The sequence below is a fragment of the Pteropus medius genome, unplaced genomic scaffold (genome assembly GCF_902729225.1).
Source record: "Pteropus medius unplaced genomic scaffold, Ma_sr-lr_union100, whole genome shotgun sequence".
Classification (NCBI taxonomy): domain Eukaryota; kingdom Metazoa; phylum Chordata; class Mammalia; order Chiroptera; family Pteropodidae; genus Pteropus; species Pteropus medius.
The window spans coordinates 4,861,623-4,879,688 of NW_024350923.1; the positions used below are offsets into that span (position 1 = coordinate 4,861,623).

General features: G+C 50.9%; 1 protein-coding gene across 8 annotated transcripts in view; it reads right to left on the minus strand.

Moving 5' to 3' along the window:
* Positions 1-549: 549 nt before the first annotated feature.
* Positions 550-18,066, minus strand: part of DPP3 (dipeptidyl peptidase 3) — a 26,919-nt gene continuing 9,402 nt past the window's right edge. For 6 of the 8 annotated variants that reach the window (XM_039840791.1, XM_039840795.1, XM_039840793.1 and 3 more), the window contains 16 exons: positions 17,206-17,295; positions 16,573-16,710; positions 16,060-16,134; positions 15,469-15,562; positions 12,837-12,967; positions 12,598-12,728; positions 12,464-12,522; positions 9,927-10,121; positions 9,605-9,717; positions 9,161-9,253; positions 7,619-7,681; positions 7,396-7,520; positions 7,160-7,280; positions 5,915-6,094; positions 2,115-2,277; positions 550-1,100 (listed from right to left, as the gene is read on the minus strand). In XM_039840791.1, the coding sequence (XP_039696725.1) occupies positions 928-1,100; positions 2,115-2,277; positions 5,915-6,094; positions 7,160-7,280; positions 7,396-7,520; positions 7,619-7,681; positions 9,161-9,253; positions 9,605-9,717; positions 9,927-10,121; positions 12,464-12,522; positions 12,598-12,728; positions 12,837-12,967; positions 15,469-15,562; positions 16,060-16,134; positions 16,573-16,710; positions 17,206-17,295 (1,944 nt within the window). In that variant the 3' untranslated portion in view covers positions 550-927. The remainder of the gene's footprint in view (positions 1,101-2,114; positions 2,278-5,914; positions 6,095-7,159; positions 7,281-7,395; positions 7,521-7,618; positions 7,682-9,160; positions 9,254-9,604; positions 9,718-9,926; positions 10,122-12,463; positions 12,523-12,597; positions 12,729-12,836; positions 12,968-15,468; positions 15,563-16,059; positions 16,135-16,572; positions 16,711-17,205; positions 17,296-18,066) is intronic. The other 2 variants (XM_039840798.1, XM_039840797.1) reach the window with 1 other exon arrangement.

Below are 18,066 nucleotides of genomic sequence, written 5' to 3' on the forward strand. Positions count from 1 at the left end.
AAAACAAACCTGACAAGGCTTAAGAGATTAAGTCCTGGGATCCTGACTGAAGTTGAAGGATTCCAGTTTTTAGGCTCCCGGAACATTCCAAAACAGCGGTCCCCAACCTTTTGGGCACCAGGGGTCGGTGCTCCTATGAGAATCAAATACCCGATGATCTGAGGTGGAGCTGAGGCGGTGATGCTAGAGCTGGGGAGCGGCTGCAAATACAGGTGAAGCTTTGCTCACTCACCACCACTCACCTCCTGCTGGGCAGCCCGGTTCCTAATAGGCCACAGACCAGTATGGTCTGCAGCCCGGGGCAGGGTTGACGACCCCTCCCTGTTCTAAAATACAAGAATTTCCACAAAGGAGGACTGCAAAAATTGTGCTATGTTCACCTTAGTAACTGTGTGCGTATCTTCACTTAGAGGTGATGCCAAAATCCTGTTGTGGATGGTAGCCTACAAAATTACCCTCCTGCCCCCTCCCCAGGCCTTGATCCCACTACCCTGCCAGGAGCAACAGAGAAGTAAGGCAAAGTCAAGGAGGAATCATACAAACCCTAAAGGTGGTGGTTGTCTCCAGTATTTATTTTTCTGGTTATAAAATACATGAAGAGCACTGGACTGGGGGACGTTTTGTGTCCCGCAGGATCTAGACAGATCTTTTCTTAGAACTTCCATTTCTTCACCTGGGAAGCAGGATAAGGCACCCTGCCCTGCCCAGTCCACAGAGGGCAGCACAGATCAAATGAGATAACACAGGGGAAGCACTAGGTAAACTGGAAAGTGCTGACAGATGGAAGGGGTTAGTGTCACCACCCTTGGCTGAGGTAGCACCAAGGCCCGAGATCCTGCCCCTCCACTAAGCCCTAATACACACACAAAAAGGGGCCACTTGCAGCCTTGGTTTGATGTAGTAGGGGAGGGGCCGTACAAATCTGCCTCAAGCCTGGCCAGATGGGGCCTTACTGGGGCCCTCCCAGAACCGGGCATCGGCTGTGGCCAGCTGGGTGAGGACCTCCTCCAACTCGGGCCCATCTTCTGGGAAGCGCTCGGAGAAGGATCGGATGAGACCGGCGGCTGAGGCCTCGTACTCAAGAAGCTGCACTTCTGAGCCTGGGAAAGATGGAGAAAAAAACAGTGGCAGGGAAAGGTCTTAATAGGGAAGGAGAATCGTCATCATCATCAATCATCGAAGCAGCTATTTCTTCCTGCGCTCTTACCATATGCCCAAAATTGTGCTCAATGTTTTAGGTTTATTACCTAATTTAATCGTTACAATAACCCTATGAGGAAGGAAATATTAAAGGAGTACTTAGTGAATTGCTGAATTCATTCATTCATGCACTTAATAAAGATTTACGCCTGGTGCCACGCTAGGTGAAACAGACACAGTGCTTGGGCTCTGGGACCTTACAGCCCAGCAATTGCTTCGACTGTCTACTGTGGGACCATAGGCAAGTTTCTCAAGCTCTCTAAGTCTCAGTTTCTTCATCTGTAAAGTGGGGGTGAGCATGATACCTCTTCTCTCAAGATGCTGTGGTGATTAAATACAATAACACATCGACTACGGCCATGCCACCCTGAACAAGCCCGATCTCAGAAGCTAAGCAGGGTCGGGCCTGGTTAGTACTTGGATGGGAGACCACCTCGGAAGATTAGGTGCTGGAGGTGAGAAAAATAAAAAAAAAAAAATAAGGGATTGTAAGATGACAAGGTCCTTGCAATCTGTGAGGTCGACCAAGAGTTGCCTCACCTAAAAAAATAAAAAATAAAAAAATAACACATTGAGTGAGTGTTCAACAAGTGCTGGCGACCACCAGCAGCACTCTCTCTGAGCCTATTTACTCATCTGTTAAATGGGTCTGTTTTGAGGGTTCCCTGCTCTGCTGGCCTTTCTCAAACTTTCTGCTGCCATCTGACAACCAGCGCAACTCTGTATGCGCAGTGGTGGTGACAGTGGTGGCAGATGCTAAGGTTTTGGTCTGAGGTTTGGCATGGGGAAGACTGTGGCAGAAAGAGAGAGAGGCAGGAGTCACCCCGGGGAGCCTTCCAGTCAGTTCCAGGCCCTTTCTGTGCTCCCACAGGACTGCATGGCACCCCGCCGAAGGGGGCTCAGGAGCCTGTTACCTTCAAGGCGAGTGTTAGGCTGAACGATGAGCTTCCGAGACTCCTTGCGGAGCAGCACCGTGTCTCTGAGGGTGAGGAAGCACTCGGGGGGCGCGTCAGTGACTGCTGCATACCCCTCGTACAGGGCCCGGCCTCCAGCCACATCCCCCGTGGACTTCAGCACCTGTGGGGAGGCAGAAGGAGTCACTGCCTAGATGGACGCTCACCATGCATCCCTAGGTCTCTGCCAGGGCCACAGCTGACGGTGCCCAGCCCTGGACTGCATGTGCTTCTCACAGCGTTGCTGTGCTAAATACGTGAGAAACGCAGCTCAAGTGCTGGTCACAGAGTAAGTGCCCATTAAAACGAAGCTGACATTTTCCATTCGATGGTCTCGTTTGAGCTGTGCACATGGAAGGCATTACTATCACCCGCTTTTTTTTTTAAATAAAACAATTCATACACAAAATATCTAGTATATATGTTACAAAGAATAAGACACTCATACAACCACCACCCAGATAGAGTTAGACCAATCATAGCTCCTTGACTGCGGCCTCTCGTCTGAGGAAACAGTCCTCATTTCTGTGCGTTATTATCTTGTTTGCCCTGAGTTTTACTCTCAATCATATATTCTATGTTTGCCTGTATTCTGTGATTTGCTTTTTCTGCTCGAGTTATGTTTGAGATTCATCTGTGTTCGTGCATGCAGCCATCGCTCACCCTTTTCCCCGCTGTATGGTATTCCACTTATAAACACACTACAATTTTAACCTCCTCTGCTGTAGGTGTGAAACTTGTGCTTTTCGCCATTCAGAGCCGCTGTAGACATCCTTGTATGAATGGATGCAGCTTTCATCAGAAGAATCAATGGTCTAGAGGTCGGGTGAGTACATAGCCTTAAAAGATAACACTCAGGTTGTCCTCCAAAGCTGCAGTTATACTCCGGAAGCGGTGGCGACAGTCTCCACTGCTCACCATACCAGGGCGGCGCTGGCAGTTGTTCATTTTTGCCAAGCCGGTGGGTGTAAATCTCATGAGATTTAACTTGTGCTTCCCTGACTACTAATGAGGTCGAATGTCTTCCCATAAGTTGGTGGGCTTCTCATTTTCCTCTTCTGGTCACGAATTCTGCTTATTTTTCTATTGGGTTGTCTTTTCTTCTTCTTTTTAAAGTTCTTTATATATTTAGATATTAACCTTTGTTAACATATGTCATAAACACCTTATCCCAGTTTAAGATTTGTCTTTTACCTTCTTTATGGTAACTTGCGAATGAATGTAAGTTATTTTTAATGTCGTTAAAGGCAGCGGTCCCCAACCTTTTTGGCAACAGAGACCGGTGCTCCTATGAGAATCTAATGCCTGATGATCTGAGGTGGTGATGCTGGCACTGGGGAGCGGCTGCAAATACAGATGAAATTTCGCTCACCCACCGCTCACCTCCTGCTGTGTGGCCCAGTTCCTAACAGGCCACGGACCAGTACAGGTCCATGCCCAGGGAGTTGGTTAAAAGGATCGATCTTTTCCTTGATGACTTGTGCTTCTCGCGTTTGGAGAAATTCTCCCTTCACCCCGAGATCATAAAGATATTCTTCTCTCAGTTTAAAACTTTGCCGTTCACATTTAAGCCTTTAATTTCTCTTGGATTGATTCTGTGTATGGCCAAAGGTAGAAATCCAATTTGTCCGTCCCTAAGGATAACCTCTTGTCCCAGCACCACTTATTAAAAACGGTCCCTCCTTTCTCCAGTGATCTGCAGTGCCACCTCTGTCCTATGCCAGAGTCAATGCCTGGTGCTTGGTTCTGTTTCACTGGCCAACTTGTCCATTCCTGCCCTAAACTCTGAACCTTAGAATAAATTTTGATATGTGGTGGAGCAAGTCCCCCAACCTGTTCAGCTTCAAGAATGCCTTGGCTCTTATTCATGGGCTTTTATGCTTCCATCTAAATTTTACAATCGGCTTGTCGAGTTCCATGAAAAACTCTCTTGGTTCTTTATTCAACCTTGCTGAATTCTTTTATGATTTTCAATATCTTGTAGATCTTTTTGGCTTGCCTATGTAGACAATACTATCACCTGCAAAACAATAAGTTTTGTTTCTTCCTCTTTAATGCCTAAACTTTTCTTTCATTTTTCTTGTTTCCTTCCAAAAGCTAAGGACCGTCAGTGCATTGTTAATCAGAAGCAGAACAGCATTTTTCTCTTCTTCCTGATTTTAATTGGAATGTTTTGGTGTTTTGAACAGATGACATTTATCATATTTTCATTTCTTGAGACACTCTTTAACAGTTAAGAAAATTCTTTTCAACTTTGAGTTTTCTAAGAGTTTTCATCATAAATGGAAATAAGTGATTTTCAAGGGTTTTCTCTAAATCTGTTGAGATGATCATGGTTTTTCTCCTTTAATTGATATGATTTTCATAAATATATTTTCTAATGTTAAATAAACCTTGCATTTTGGGGATAAACTCGTTAGTATTTTCCGGATTTGGTCTGCTAAAATTTTTTTTTAGAATTTTAACATTTACATTTTCCTTTCTTGAACTATCTTTAATTTTGATGTCAAGGTCAAACTGGCATCATAAAATGAGGCACAGAACATTTTCTCTCCATTATCTGGAAGAGTTTAAGTAAAATCGATGCCATCTGTTACCTAAATATTTGGTACTGTGGGCTTAGAATTTTTTGTAGATGACTTTAGACAACTGATTTAATTTCTATAGTGGCTATTGGACTATTCAAGCTACTATTCATGAGTCGATTTTAATAAGTTATCTTTTTCTAGGAATTTGTCAATTTTACCTATGTTGTAGGTTTTATTTCTGCCATAAATTTCTGCCATATTTGTAGTATGTACTCTTTTAAATTTCTGCTCTTATATGTGCCTTCACTCTTTTTCTTGACAAATCTTGTCAGAGGTCTGTCAATTTTATTAGCTTTTTCAAATAATCAGCTTTTGGCTTTTGGTCTTCCCTATATTTGTATTTCTAAGCCCACAGTTCATTTGTGGAGGTTCTTATATTTGTGATTTTCCTCCAACTTCCTACCTGTTTCCCTCTCTCCTCTGAATTCTTAAACTTGATGGATTTATGAATTGGGTCTTTAATCAGTTCTAAGAAATTCTCAGCCATTATTTCATGGAATATTTCCCCTCCTTCCTTTTTTCTCTCCTTTCTTCTTGGAACTTCAGTTTACGTACATTAGACCTTTTCACATGATCCTCCATGTCTCCTAACCTCTCTTTTAAATTGAATGTTCTGTTTCTCTGTGCTACATGCTGTATAATTCCTTTTATCTGCAGCTGGATCTAAAACCTGTTCAAACACAATGCAATATATATATATGCCTTACTGTTAAATTGTACACCTGAAACTTACTGGATTTCATTATCTTATGTCACCATAAAAATAAATTGATTAAAAATAAAATAAAATAAAAGCTGTTCAACCTGCCTATTTTGAGTTTTGGTGATTATATAGTTTGTTTCCGGGGATCCTATTTGATTCTCTTCCAAATATCTAACATTCTGTGGGTCTGATCCTTACTTCTGCCAGTTCTCGGGGGTGGGGGAAGGAGTGGCGAGAGGGGTTCTTGTCATGACCTGGAATTATCTCGTTCACTTATTGTTTACACATCTATTGTCAACCTTCTGTCACTACAACATAAGAAACTGATCACAGCTTATTCTCAGTTACTGGCACATGGTAACTAACACTCGGTAGACAGACTTGCTGACTGAAGGAATGAATGAATGAAGAGGCTCTGAGGCAGTGTTAGAGGTTGGAGGGGTCTTCCGAGGTGAGAGGCCTCCACTTACCTGGAGTCTCCGTAGGAACCGCTCCAGGGCGGGCTTGCCCACGGACCGGATCTTGCTGTGATCAAGGCGGACCCGGGCATCCGGGCGCCCATCAGAGCCTGTGGTGGGAGTGACGGTGACGAGCCCCTCGCCAGCCTCCAGCAGGACCCTCAGGATCACAAACCGGGCCTGCATGTGGGCCTGCCGGAGCCAGGGAGAAAGGAGTCATTTGCAGCCCTGAGATAAGATACATCGAGTACTTGGTTTGAAGCCCGATATATATATATATACATATACAGTACGTAGTCACTGTCAATTGTTCTTACCGTTTTATTCTCCCCTTTTCTGCCTGTTCCTCTCCCCTCCGTTGCCCCCTTGTTCCTATGTTTATAAGAGAGAGCAGGCTGCCCTGGAGGACAAGGAGGCCATATCTGGCCAGGACCTCTGCTGCTCCAAACCCTGCCCTGATGACAGCAGTTACCCTCAAGTGTCCCTCACCACTAGGACCCCAAGCCCTTTCTCCTCCATAATCTTGTCTGCATTCAACAGAGGAACAAAGAAGGCATCATTTTTCCCAGTTTACAAATGACAAAACAGAGGCACAGAGAGGTAAAGTGACTTGCTCAGGGTCATACAGCGGGTAAGGGAGAACAAGGACTCAGACCCAAGCTTCCTGACTCTAAAGTTTTGTGGTTTTTTTGATGACATAATATTGCATCCTTAAAACATGTTTGACTTTTCAAAAACATTTCTATCGCTTACCCTATTTCCAAAGTTTATCTTATAACCGAGCAGTCTAGCCTCACGGTTCTGGACGCAGACCGCCTGGATTTGAATCCTGGCTCTTTTACTTACCAGCCAGCTTATCTCTTTGTGCCTCAATTCCCTCATCTCCAAAATGAGGGTAATGATAGTATCTACCTCCTGGGGTTGACACTCGGGACGAATGAGTTTATTCATGTAAAGTGCTTACAATTGTGCATGGTACAGAGTAAGTCCTATAAGTCAGCTATTAGGAGTCGTAGTAAAGTCCTCTCATTCGATTTGCCCTCAGAAGTGGGCAGGGACATTATTGCTCCCATTTCACAGGCTGAGACACTGAGTATCACAATAGTGATGTGACTTGTCCCCATATGCAGTGGAGTCTGAGATTAAACCCAGTTCATGTGCCTCATAGGCATGGCTGTCCCATTCCTGTACCCAGGATCCTGATCCTGTCCCTCACTTCAGGCTCCCTGATTCCTGAGGACTCCTCCCAGCCCCCACCTGTCTCCAGTTGGAGGCCTCGGGGGTGTAGAACTCCAGAGCAAGGAGCCCAGCCCGAACCATGTTGAGCCAGTTCACGTAGATCACGTCTTCTGCATCACTCCCCTCGAAGCCAAAGATCCTGGGGGAGGGAGCGCAAGGTGGCAGGGGTGGTCCAAGGCTACCTGGGCCCTGCCCTCCCTGCTGACACCCCTCCACCCACAGAGGAGGCCTGTCCCCACGCCTGCTGCTCGTACTCCAGCACTTGGGGGTGGAGGCATAGGTAGAGGCCCACGCTCTCGGCTCGGCACTCTTCGTAGCTGGAGGCGATTGTGCTGAACTTGCTGTCCCAGGTCTCCCCGCTCCGGTACCAGCTCTGAATCTGGGAGGGGAGGCCCAGGAAGCAGGCTTAGGGGCAGCTGCCACCCTACCCATGTCCACCCTCTTGGCCTCCTGGGGCTCCACCGAAGCCGGCCTCACCTGCTCCCCTGTCTCAGGGTTGATCACTGTCTCCTGGTCAAAGTTGAATGCTCCTTTCTCATCCTGCAAAAGAAGGGTCATTGCCATGGGACAGGAGAGGGGAAGGTACCCCTTCCCAGGTCCAGGGCTTCAGCCCTGGGACTCAAGGGCCTGACGAGTGGCTCAGAAAGGTGACCAGGGAGCAGTGAGCAGGCAGCGGCAGCAGCAGGTCCACTGACATACTGGCTGCCTCCAAATCTGAGTCCTATGTCCCCAGTGGCTCTCTCAGAGCCCATGGGAGGTGGAAGAACCAGAGCCGCTGCCCCGCTACATAGAGAGCCACTCCGAGGGCCCGAGAAGGGCAGGGCTTGTCCAAAGGCACGGGACGACCCAGACCCACTATCCCCAGACTCGTCAGAGATGTCTCAGTGGGTAGGTCTTCTCCCCAAGCCGGCAGAGGCCCCAGCACATGTTTCTCTTCCTCAAACGAGCATCACCCTCGCAGCACTATGCATGTGCCCAGTGTCTTTTACGTATTATCCATTTAATCCTCACAATCATCCTCCAAAGAAAGTTCCATAATTATCCCGCTTCCCAGAGGAGCAAAGTGAGGCTCAGGGACTAAGAGCCCCAAAGCGGAATCAGAGCATCGATCCCTTAACAAGAACACGCATTTGCTGAGGGTCTCCTGTGTGCCACGCAAGCCCCAGGGTTTTGTTTTTTATTCCTCACACCAGCCCACATAGTAGAGGTCAGGAACCCCATTTTACAGATGGGCCAATGAGGCTCAGTGAGGACTGACTTATCCAAGGCCACAAAGTGGCCACATTTGTCCCTACTTCCCTGGGACGTCAAAGCCTGGACAAGGCCTGACACCAGACTGCTGCCCTCACCACCTGCTCTCTGAACCCTCCTGATTCCCAGGCCCGGCTTCAGCCCTTCCTGTGCCATTCATGGGGCGGCCCCACCCGATGGGGAGCAGGCTGCACCCAGAACCCCACACTGTGATGTCCCGCCCGCCTCTGGTCATCTTGTCTGTGCAGCTCTGTGCTGAGGGTTATTAATGGGCTCTTCTCAGCCTGCAAGATAAGCTGTCTGTCTTTTTCAAATTCCCTCAGTGGGTGTCGAGGGGGCTCCAGCTACTCTAGCCGGCTGGCAGGAAGGGGCTGCTCTGGGGAGAAGCAGCCCCCTACAACACCTGGAAAGGTACAGGCTCCAGGAACAGCAGGACAAAGACAGACAGTACCTCAGCCTCAGGACTGGGAGCATCCAGAGCCTGCCCCCTCCTAGCCTCTTTGTCCCAGGGCTGCCTGAGTCACATCCTCAGGACAGGCTTCCTTGGCATGACCCAAGCAATTCCTCCTGTGCAGGAGATTCTGTACTGGAGACCTCAGCTGAACTGTCCTGAAGGTCCCAGTCAATCCTTGGAGCTCCTGGGACATCTTTGGGGAGGGAGAGACACTGAGGGCAAAGACTGGGGCACCTTCAACCCTGGGAAGGGCTGGTCACGGGAGGGGCGAGCTGCAGGCCCGGGCGCTGGGGGTCCGCCAGCCACGTTCTTACCTGCACGAAGAGCTTGCCGCTGCCGTGGCCCAGCAACTCGTGCAGCCCTACCTGGACATCGAAGGAGGGCCCCTTCCAGCGGATATACAGGTCCTGCCAAGACAAGCAGATACCACCCATGCTGACCAACATCCCGCCATGGCCACACAGCCTGCCAATGGCCCTTGTGCCCAGCCGAGGGCCCATCGTGATGCATAGGTGCGGTAAGGGCTGACTCCACACCAGGCTCCACACTCAGCGACAACCTAGGAGGAGGGGGCTGCCTCCCCGTTTTGACAGGTGAGGAAACAGGCTCCAAAGTCACAAGGTCGCACGGCCGAGAAGTGGCAGAGCCAGGACTAAAGCCGAGCTTTTTCTCCTCCCCTGCACTGGGCTGTCTGCCTGCCTACTATCGGGTGATGTCAGGCCAGGCCCAGCCCAGACCCTCGGGCTGCCAGTGCCCACCTTGTCGTCCTCCTCCAGGAAGGTGAGCTTCTCCCGCTGCGTGGCGTAGGCCACAGCCAGCACGTTCCCCAGTGACACATTCTTAAAGCCTTCTGTTTGCCTCAGGTCGTCATCTGGAGAAAGCAGGGAAGGGACAAGGGAGAAGGGCAAAGGTCAAGGGTTACAGACCTGAGCGATGGGCGGGGATGGCGGATCGAGCAGGGGAATTCATGGCCAGGTGAGCATGTGGAGGAGGAGGGGGCGACACTAATGGAGGTTCCTGGAGGACTGGGGGATACTGTCATGCTCGAGGGGCCGAGGGGCCGGGCCTGAGGACGCTCACAGTTGGGGATGTTGATGCCAGCAGGGATACCGGAACCAGCGAAGGTGAGAACATCCAGGGAGGTGAAGTCAGGGGTGAGGAACTTGTCCTTCTCGAAGGCCGGGGGCCAGGGCAGCTCCTTCAGCAGCTGCTCTGCACTTGCCACCAGCCGCTCAAACTTGGCACTCATGGCCTTGTTCACCATGGCCACGAAGCCTGCGGGGGAGAGAAGGGTCTGCGGGTTGGCAGAGTTCAGGTGGGACCTCACACCCCACTCGACCCCTGTACCCCTCCAGTCCTCAGGCATATAGTGAATGTCTGCTGTGTATGATGACCCATACTGGGGACAGCAATGCCCCAGGCCTGGCCCTGCCTTCACGGAGGTCACTTTGAGGTGAGTGGGTTGTGGAGAGAAGGCTTCACTGATCCATATGAGATGAATCTTAAAGGAGTTTGCGAGGAGTACACAGGGAGTGGTGGGGAAAGGATCAGAGTCCCAGTGGAAGGGACTATATGAGCAAAGAAAGGTGTTCTTCTGGACGAAGTGTGACCTCTCCCGCGTGGCTACAGCATCTGGCTTGTGTGGCAGTGCTGAACAGGAGGGCTGGGGCTGAGCCCGTTACGTTTCCTGGCTCAAAGCAGTGTTTCTGAAATGCACCCCATAGAACGGGTTTTCTGCACCAGGCTTCATAAAGAAAGAGCTCCCTGATCAGATAACTTCGGGCAATGCCGTATGCTCTATCTCCAAGCTCTTAGAGGTTCCTAACTACATCTGTATATTAAAGGTATTGAAGAGTCCTGGGAGCAGAGACCTCTTGCTGCTTAGCAGGGAACCCTTCCTCCCAAATGTACCACACCTCAGAAAGGCCTGGCTTAGACTACTGCGTGGTCAGGCCCTTGAGAAGAACGGGTTGGCCTGGCCAAGGGACATAAATGTGAAATCCTCCCTGTCTGGATCCACTCTGTCCGGTGGGATCGTCACACCAGGCCAGGAGGACAGGATGATTACAATTGAAAAGAAGGAAAAGCAACCTAAATGTCCAACAATTAGGGATTGATTAAATAAATTAGGGGGCAGCTATAAGCTGGCACGCCATGCAACTGTTAGACACAGTACAGCATCAAACGGCATGGGAAGTTATTCGTGATATATTGTGAATACTATGCGGCTACTAAAAAGAAGGCGGTAGGTCTATATGTACTGGTATGAAAAGATATCTGAGATACAGCATTAAGTAAAAAAAGCAAATGACAGAACAATACGTAGAGTATAATCTCACTTCCTGGATGAATTAAGAGTAGTGTGTGTGTGTGTGTGTGTGTGTGTGTGCCTGTGTGTGTAAATGCTTAGACAAAGGTCAGGCACGACCTGTACTCAACTGTAAATGGTTGTGACCTTTGGAGAAGGGTGACACAGGAGAAGGTAGTGAAGGAGGGATTTCGCATTTTATCTAACATGCTTCTGTACTGTTCTAATGACTTAACAACAAACATGGATTTTTAAGGTACACACACGTATATCTTTTTAAACATTTATAAGCTCTCTATGGTAAACAAAAGGCAAAAAGTATATTCAAAATTTTAATCTTGGGGTGGGTGCAATCGCAGCTGATTTTTTTCCTGTATTTAAAAAAATTTTGGCCACGTAAATAACTTTCTAATAACCACCATGAGTTATGGCCTTTGAGATCAAGTGTGCTGGGGAGATCCTTAGGTCTCAGCCCTCAGAACAAGCCTGGCAGATCAGACCTGCGCAGGAAAGCTGCAGGTGTGCACACCTGTCTTCCCCTCAGGACCCTAGGCCACCTGCCCCCTTACACCTTGTCCCTGGGCCTGAATCTATGCGCTCAGATCCAGGCCCCCCACGGGCTGTTGGGGCTTTTCTTTCTCTTCCCAGGCTAATCTCTCTGATTCCTGGCAGCTGGATGCTCCAGATTCTACATCCAGAGGCTTGGCAGAGACAAGTCTAAATTCTCGGGCTGGATGCCCGGCCTTGCACAGGTGGCTCCCGTGGGGGTGTGGGCATAGAGGCTGAGGCAGCCTGCCATCTGCCTTGGGATGACAGCAGCCGAGTCAAGTTCACAGTCATAATTAACTGTGCTCCCATTCACCCAGCACTTTTATGTGCTTGGCATTGTGCTGAGTAGTCTGTATATAATATCTCACTTCCTGACATGCAAAAGGGAGTGACTCATGCTCAGAGGTGGGATTAACTGGCCCAAGGTCACATAGCCAGTGAGTGGCAAAGCGAGGCTTGGAATGGACAGAGCCTGTGCCCAGACCAGACACCAGAGGTAGCAGAGCAAAGTGGCTCAAAGCCAAGGGGCCTGGGCTCGGCCACCTATCTTCTGTGCCTCGGTTCCCACATCTGTAAAGTGAAGACAGAAATCCTCACAGGATAATGGTGTCAAATGAGCTAAAAGAAGTGCCCAGTACGTGGTACGTCATCACGGTTGGCAGTTGTCATCGTCATTATATTGCCAAGGGGGAAGGGGAGAGCCCTAAGGGGACATGGGGAAAGGGTTCCCGCTCTGACCCCCCCGCCTCTCAGAAGTTACCTTCAAATTCTCCACGGGAACCAAAGGGGTCTCGGTAGCTCTCGATGAACCCGATGTAACTGAGGGAGAAAAGGGCAAAGATGGAAGAGGGGTGGGAAGGAGGGGTGGGGTGGGGTGAAGGCTGGGCCCCTCACCTCTCCACGATGGGGCCTTTGTCCTGGATCCAGAAGCGGGAGCCCCTCTTGTGGGCCTCGATGGAGCCCTGCGTGAAGCTTTCTATGTACTGGGCCAGCATCTGCTCCTGATGGCTGTTGGCTGCATAGGTCTGAGGGTGAGCAAGGGCTGGTCAGCCTCGGGCCACCTGGCCACCCCCTTAACCCGCTGTGTTGCTGAGGGGTCTGGAGCCTACAGGCGTTGACCCCCCCAGCCCTACCTTGGCTTTCTCCAGGTGCTCCACCACCTTCTGGAGGATGGGTGCGTAGTCCCCCCGGGTCACCTGGAAATGGCTCCCTTGGAATTCGTAGCTCTTCAGCTTGGAAGTCATCTCAGAATCCAGAGCAGGCTCTGAGGGAAAAGGGGTCACTCGGGGAAAAGGCCAGTATAAGAAACCCCCGCGGGCTTCTCACTGTGACGCTCTTACTCCAAGCATGTCCGTGGCTGCCCACGGCCTACAGACATTAGTCTAAACTCTCACTTTCAAAAATATACATATTATGTAACATGAACTAGTCTAAGTGCTTTACCTTGGGCAACTCATTTAAGCCTCTCATCGATCTGGGGGGGCAGGGAAGGAAAGAATTATCTCCACTTTATAGATGAAGAAACACCAAGAGCTTAAGGAAGTTATCTAAGGTCACCCAGGCAGCAAGTAGCAGAGCAGGATTCAAACTCAGCGTGGCCGACTGTATTTTTAAAAGATAGCCATACCCTAAATGTAATGACAACAGTCCATATGAGATGACAAGAGGGTGAATGGGAAGCAGATGAGATAAGAGGAAGAAGAAGTTGGGGAGATGTGAGGAAGGGCCGTGAGCCGAAGATCACACGCAGCCTCAAGAAGCTGAAAGAGCAAACAGATTTTTCCCGAAGGCTCCAGAAGGAAACCGGAGTTTTGTTTCAGACTTTGGGCCTCCAGCACTGTAACAGAATAAATTTGTGTTGTTTCATGCCACTAAATTTGTGGTGATTTGTTACAGAAGCAATGGGATGCCGGCACATTGTTGTATTTTGCTTGTTGCTTCTAAATTATGTAAAGAAGAAAAAAAAAATGGCCACAGTATCTCCCATCTCCCAGTGTGACTTCTCCCATCAGGATGTAGGGGCTGTATTTCCTCCTCTTGAAGGAAGGCAGGCTTGTGACTACAGCAGAAGTGACACATGCGACTGCTGAGCTTAGGTCATGAAAGGCGACACAGCTTCTGCCTGGCTCTCTTGGACTGCTCGCTCTTGGAGCCTAGCCACCGCGAGCAGTATGAAGAAGCCATATGAGGTGTTTTGGTTGACACCCCCAGCTGAGGTCCCAGCCGACAGTCAGCTAGCATAAATGTGTGAGTAAGGAAGCTGAAGATGATTCCAGCCCCCAGCTGTCAAGTCAGCCTCAGTCTCCAAGTCTTCCTAACCGGGGCCTCAGCCATCATCAACCAGAGGTGAGCTGTTCCTGCCATGCCCTGTCCAAGTTCCTGGCTCACGGTGTCCATGAGCATGTAAAGGTGGGTTTATATCACTAAATTTGGGAGATGTTCGTTACACAGCAATAGATAATTGATGCAATCAGGGGGCCTGACTCTAAAGCCACACTCTTAACCACTAAGAGGACGGGTCCAGCTGGTGTGATCTGCTCCCGTTCCCTTGAACCCAATATCCTTTTCCCTCGTCAAATCAGACTACTTGCTAATTCTTAACCTTTCCCACCACTCTGCTTTGGTTCATGCTGTTCCCTCCACCAGGAGTGCAGTTCCCCACCCGTCTTCATTTATTCGTACACCGAGTATCTGAGCATCAACCAGGTGCGAGCCACTGGGGAGATAATGGGCAATGAAACACACAGCCTGTCCGCTCGAGGGGCTTGCGGTCAAGCAGAGGAAACAGAAAAATAACTGGGGAATTACTGGCTGATGGGAAAGGAGAAGGGCCCTGACTCAGTTATGGGAAGACAGGGAAAGGTCCCGGAGAGGGTGATGATGTCCAAGCATGGCCTAAAGGGTAAGGAGGTGTCATCAGGCGAACATCCGTAGGGGAGGGAGGATCTTCTAGGCGGAAAGCGGGAACAGACTGTGCAAAGGCCTGGAGAGGGTGTGTGAGAACGTGGGGTTTTCAGGGGACTGAAAGCTGCTGAGCATGGCTGGGGCACGGAGACTGTGAGGGATGTGAGGCTGGGAAGTTGTAGGGAAGGGAGGGCCAGGTTGCAAAGGTTCTCATAGGGGCCCAGACATTTCTGTCTATACTGCATCCATTCCCCCCGACCCCAGGAAGAGACCCCTAACCCAGAAACAGACCCCAATTTTCCTTTGAGAATCCCCCGCCACTACCACCACCAGTTCAGGTGGTGGGAGGGGCTGACCTCAATGCCCGACTCCGAGGTAGGCTTGAGACCAGATCTGGCCAATCACAGACCTGGCCCTTAACCACAGGGATTGGTTCACAGATAAATACGGGATCCAAAACACAGAAACTAGAGCCACTCCCAGACCTTATGAAGAAACTGCTGGGAGAAGGGGCCCCTCCTTCTGCTGAAATGGCCAAGCTGGTGTCTATCAGGCCCCGTGTGGGAGCAGCCGGCTGTGGATGAAGTCAGAGAGCCCAGCTAAGAGATGGAGAGAAAAACTGCTGAGCAGCTGGATCCAGCTGTGCCTGAAGACTTCTTACTCTGGGCTTCTTAATTACTCAAGGCTATAAAGTCCACTTTAGGTTTAAGAAAATTAAAAATAGATTCCTTCACTTGTAACCAAAGAGTTATGAACAATGGAGCCCTCAGAGATGGATGTGGCTTTACCCTGAGGGTAGAGATATTTGGGAAGCAGAATTTAGTAAGTTCTCCATCCTCACGTATGTAGAAAGGAACCCACCTGCGCCCCGCACGGAAGCCAGCCGCACCTCGTAGTGGAGCTTCCCGTCCTGGCCGACCTCCTTGAAGAGTCGTGTGTTATAGGCACTGATGTTCTGGAAAAGACCAGGGCAGGGGTTGGGGGAGAGTAAGTCTAGAAATGGCTGTCGGGGAGGGAGAGGACAGAGTGGGTGGGCAGGACAGGGCAGACTCTCCAGCTCTGCTCAGTACACTTGAGCACTAACTTTTACTAAGCACAGAGTCAGCTATGCCAGGCACCACATGACCTCAGCTAGCCCAGGGCGACATGAGGCAGGCCCCATTTCACAGACAGGGAAACTGGTCACACAGCTGCTGGGCTGGGAGGTGAATGCCCACCCCAGGGGCTCTGATGTCCTGCCTTCACCTTCCCTGAGGCTGTCCGAAGGCCCTTTGGCCTGGGGCGGGGCAAGGTGTCTTCATTGCAGCCAGACCGACACTTAAGACAAGGAGCCCGAGTCTTCTCCACCCCAAGGACTGTGTCTTTGTCTGTGTCCTGGGCCCACGCCGAGGCCCAGGAATAGGGGCCAGTGGCAAGGGGACCCAACGAACCACTGCCCCGAGTTCCCCAAACCTGTGAGTCCAGAAAGTCTTGGGCCAGTTTGGCATCTTCCATGGTACAATCCCCAGAAAAATAGGTGGTGACGCCCTGTCGGGGGAGGGGGCAGATGGAAGGAGGAGTTGCTGAGGTCGGAGGCTGCAGCGGTGGCTGATGAATGCCTTCCCAGCGCACTCTCCAGCCCCGGCCGGCCCAGCTTCCTGCACCTCCTCTCAGCAGCCCCACCCTGGCCCCCTCCATCTACTCCCAGAGGAGAAAATTATAACACAAACAACAAACAGAGTCCCATCTCCAGCCTTCTTGCTGCTCTGCTGCAGCCTCTCACAGGTCTGCCCAACCCTCGGGCTTGCCATGGGGCTCACCCCACGCAGCTTCTAGGCAGGAAGCCTGGGTCTCCGCCTTTCCCCTCCTTCCCTCCTCTGCTCCCTCCAGCTCTCAGTTCTCTCCATCCCCCGTTCTGCACACAGCATCCCAGGATCGCAGACAGCATTCCATCCAACCTGCTTCCCGTGTGGTTGAGGGCCTCACCTCCTTCCCCAGCCCGAGGTGTCGAAGCCTCGGCTCCAGAGAGAACATGAGCTCCCCACAGGTCTGCCAGAGGCCCCTGACTTCTTCTGGGTGCTCCTGGGCAGCCTTACTCCCCAGGATCACACGTTCCAGCTTCTCCTGCAGGGGAAGGGAGGCCATTGGCCCAGCCGTACCACCCAAACCTGCCTTCTGGAGCCACCCCGAGCTCCTCTTCCACCATCTAAGAACTTCCGGCTCCAAGAGCAGCCGATGGACCAGCAGCACTGGTGTTGCCTGAGAAATACTGAATCTCAGGCCCCACTGCAGACCTTTCGGTCAGAAGCTGCATTTCAACAAGACCGCCAGGCAGTTCGTGTGCATAGTAAGGGCTGGGAGTCCCTCAGGCCCAGATGGGCCAGAGCCCCAGGGTCCCAGGGAGGAACTCCCTGTGCCCAGGCTTCTCCACTATGCCCGGTGACTCCCCCTGTCTGCTCCTTGGATCAGCAGTTAGGAGGAAGCTATACCCAGCAAGCTGGGTGGCCAACCCAAGGTCACACAGCATGGCAGTGACAGGGTCAGGCCTCCGCTTAGGGCCCCACTCCCACCCCACCAGCCCCAAATTCCCCAACCTTCTCCAGCCCTCACCCAGCTTACCTTGGGCAGGTTGGGAACAAACTTGGTGTCGCCGAAGGACTTGTAATTGCCCATGTTGGAGTAGACCCCTGCGGCGTAGACCAGGAACGCCTGGGGGGAGGTGGGCATCAGACTCCTAGAGGCACAGCCTCCTTGCCCTCAGGAGGCCCCCGTCTGACCCTCACGTACTTTCACAGACCAATCCTCACACACCCACTGTCCCGCCAAACTGGTCTTCTCAGTGGCTCCCTAATATACCCGAGCGCTCATCCACCTTTGTTCCCACCATGCCCAGCATGCTGTTAGCCACCTGCAGCCATGCCATAGGACCTTTAAGGCCCAGTTCAAATACCACCTCCTTCTGCAGGAAGCCTGTCCTCTGCCCCCAACATGGCAGGCAGCTGCCACCAGAGACATCAGATGTTAGGGCTGGAGGAGTCTTGGTCATCTGCTCTATGGCTTTTGCTGACCCCAAATCTAGTCTCTCTCCAGCAACAAAACCTCGCATCTTCCTTTAGGGACGGGGGACCTCCCTTCCCCCATTGCAGGGGTGGCCACAGGCTCAAGCTGGCCAGTAAGAGCCCCACCTATCCAGGCAATTTCCCAGGTGCAAAGAGCCTCTGTTCTGTAGTAGGGATCATCAAGCCTGGAGCCCCCGGAGCTCCCTACTGGAGTCCGGGAAGAAGGCAACGCTGAGAGGTGAAGGCTGCATCACAACGGTATCACTGAGCCCCTGAATCTAGCTGTCCCTGAAGCCTCCCCCAGCTCTGGACTTTTCAATTATGTGAGTCAACGACTCTCTTTTTAAAAAATAGACTTTATTTTTTAGAGCAGTTTTAGGTTCACAGCAAAATTGAGCAGCAGGTGCAGAGATTTCCCACG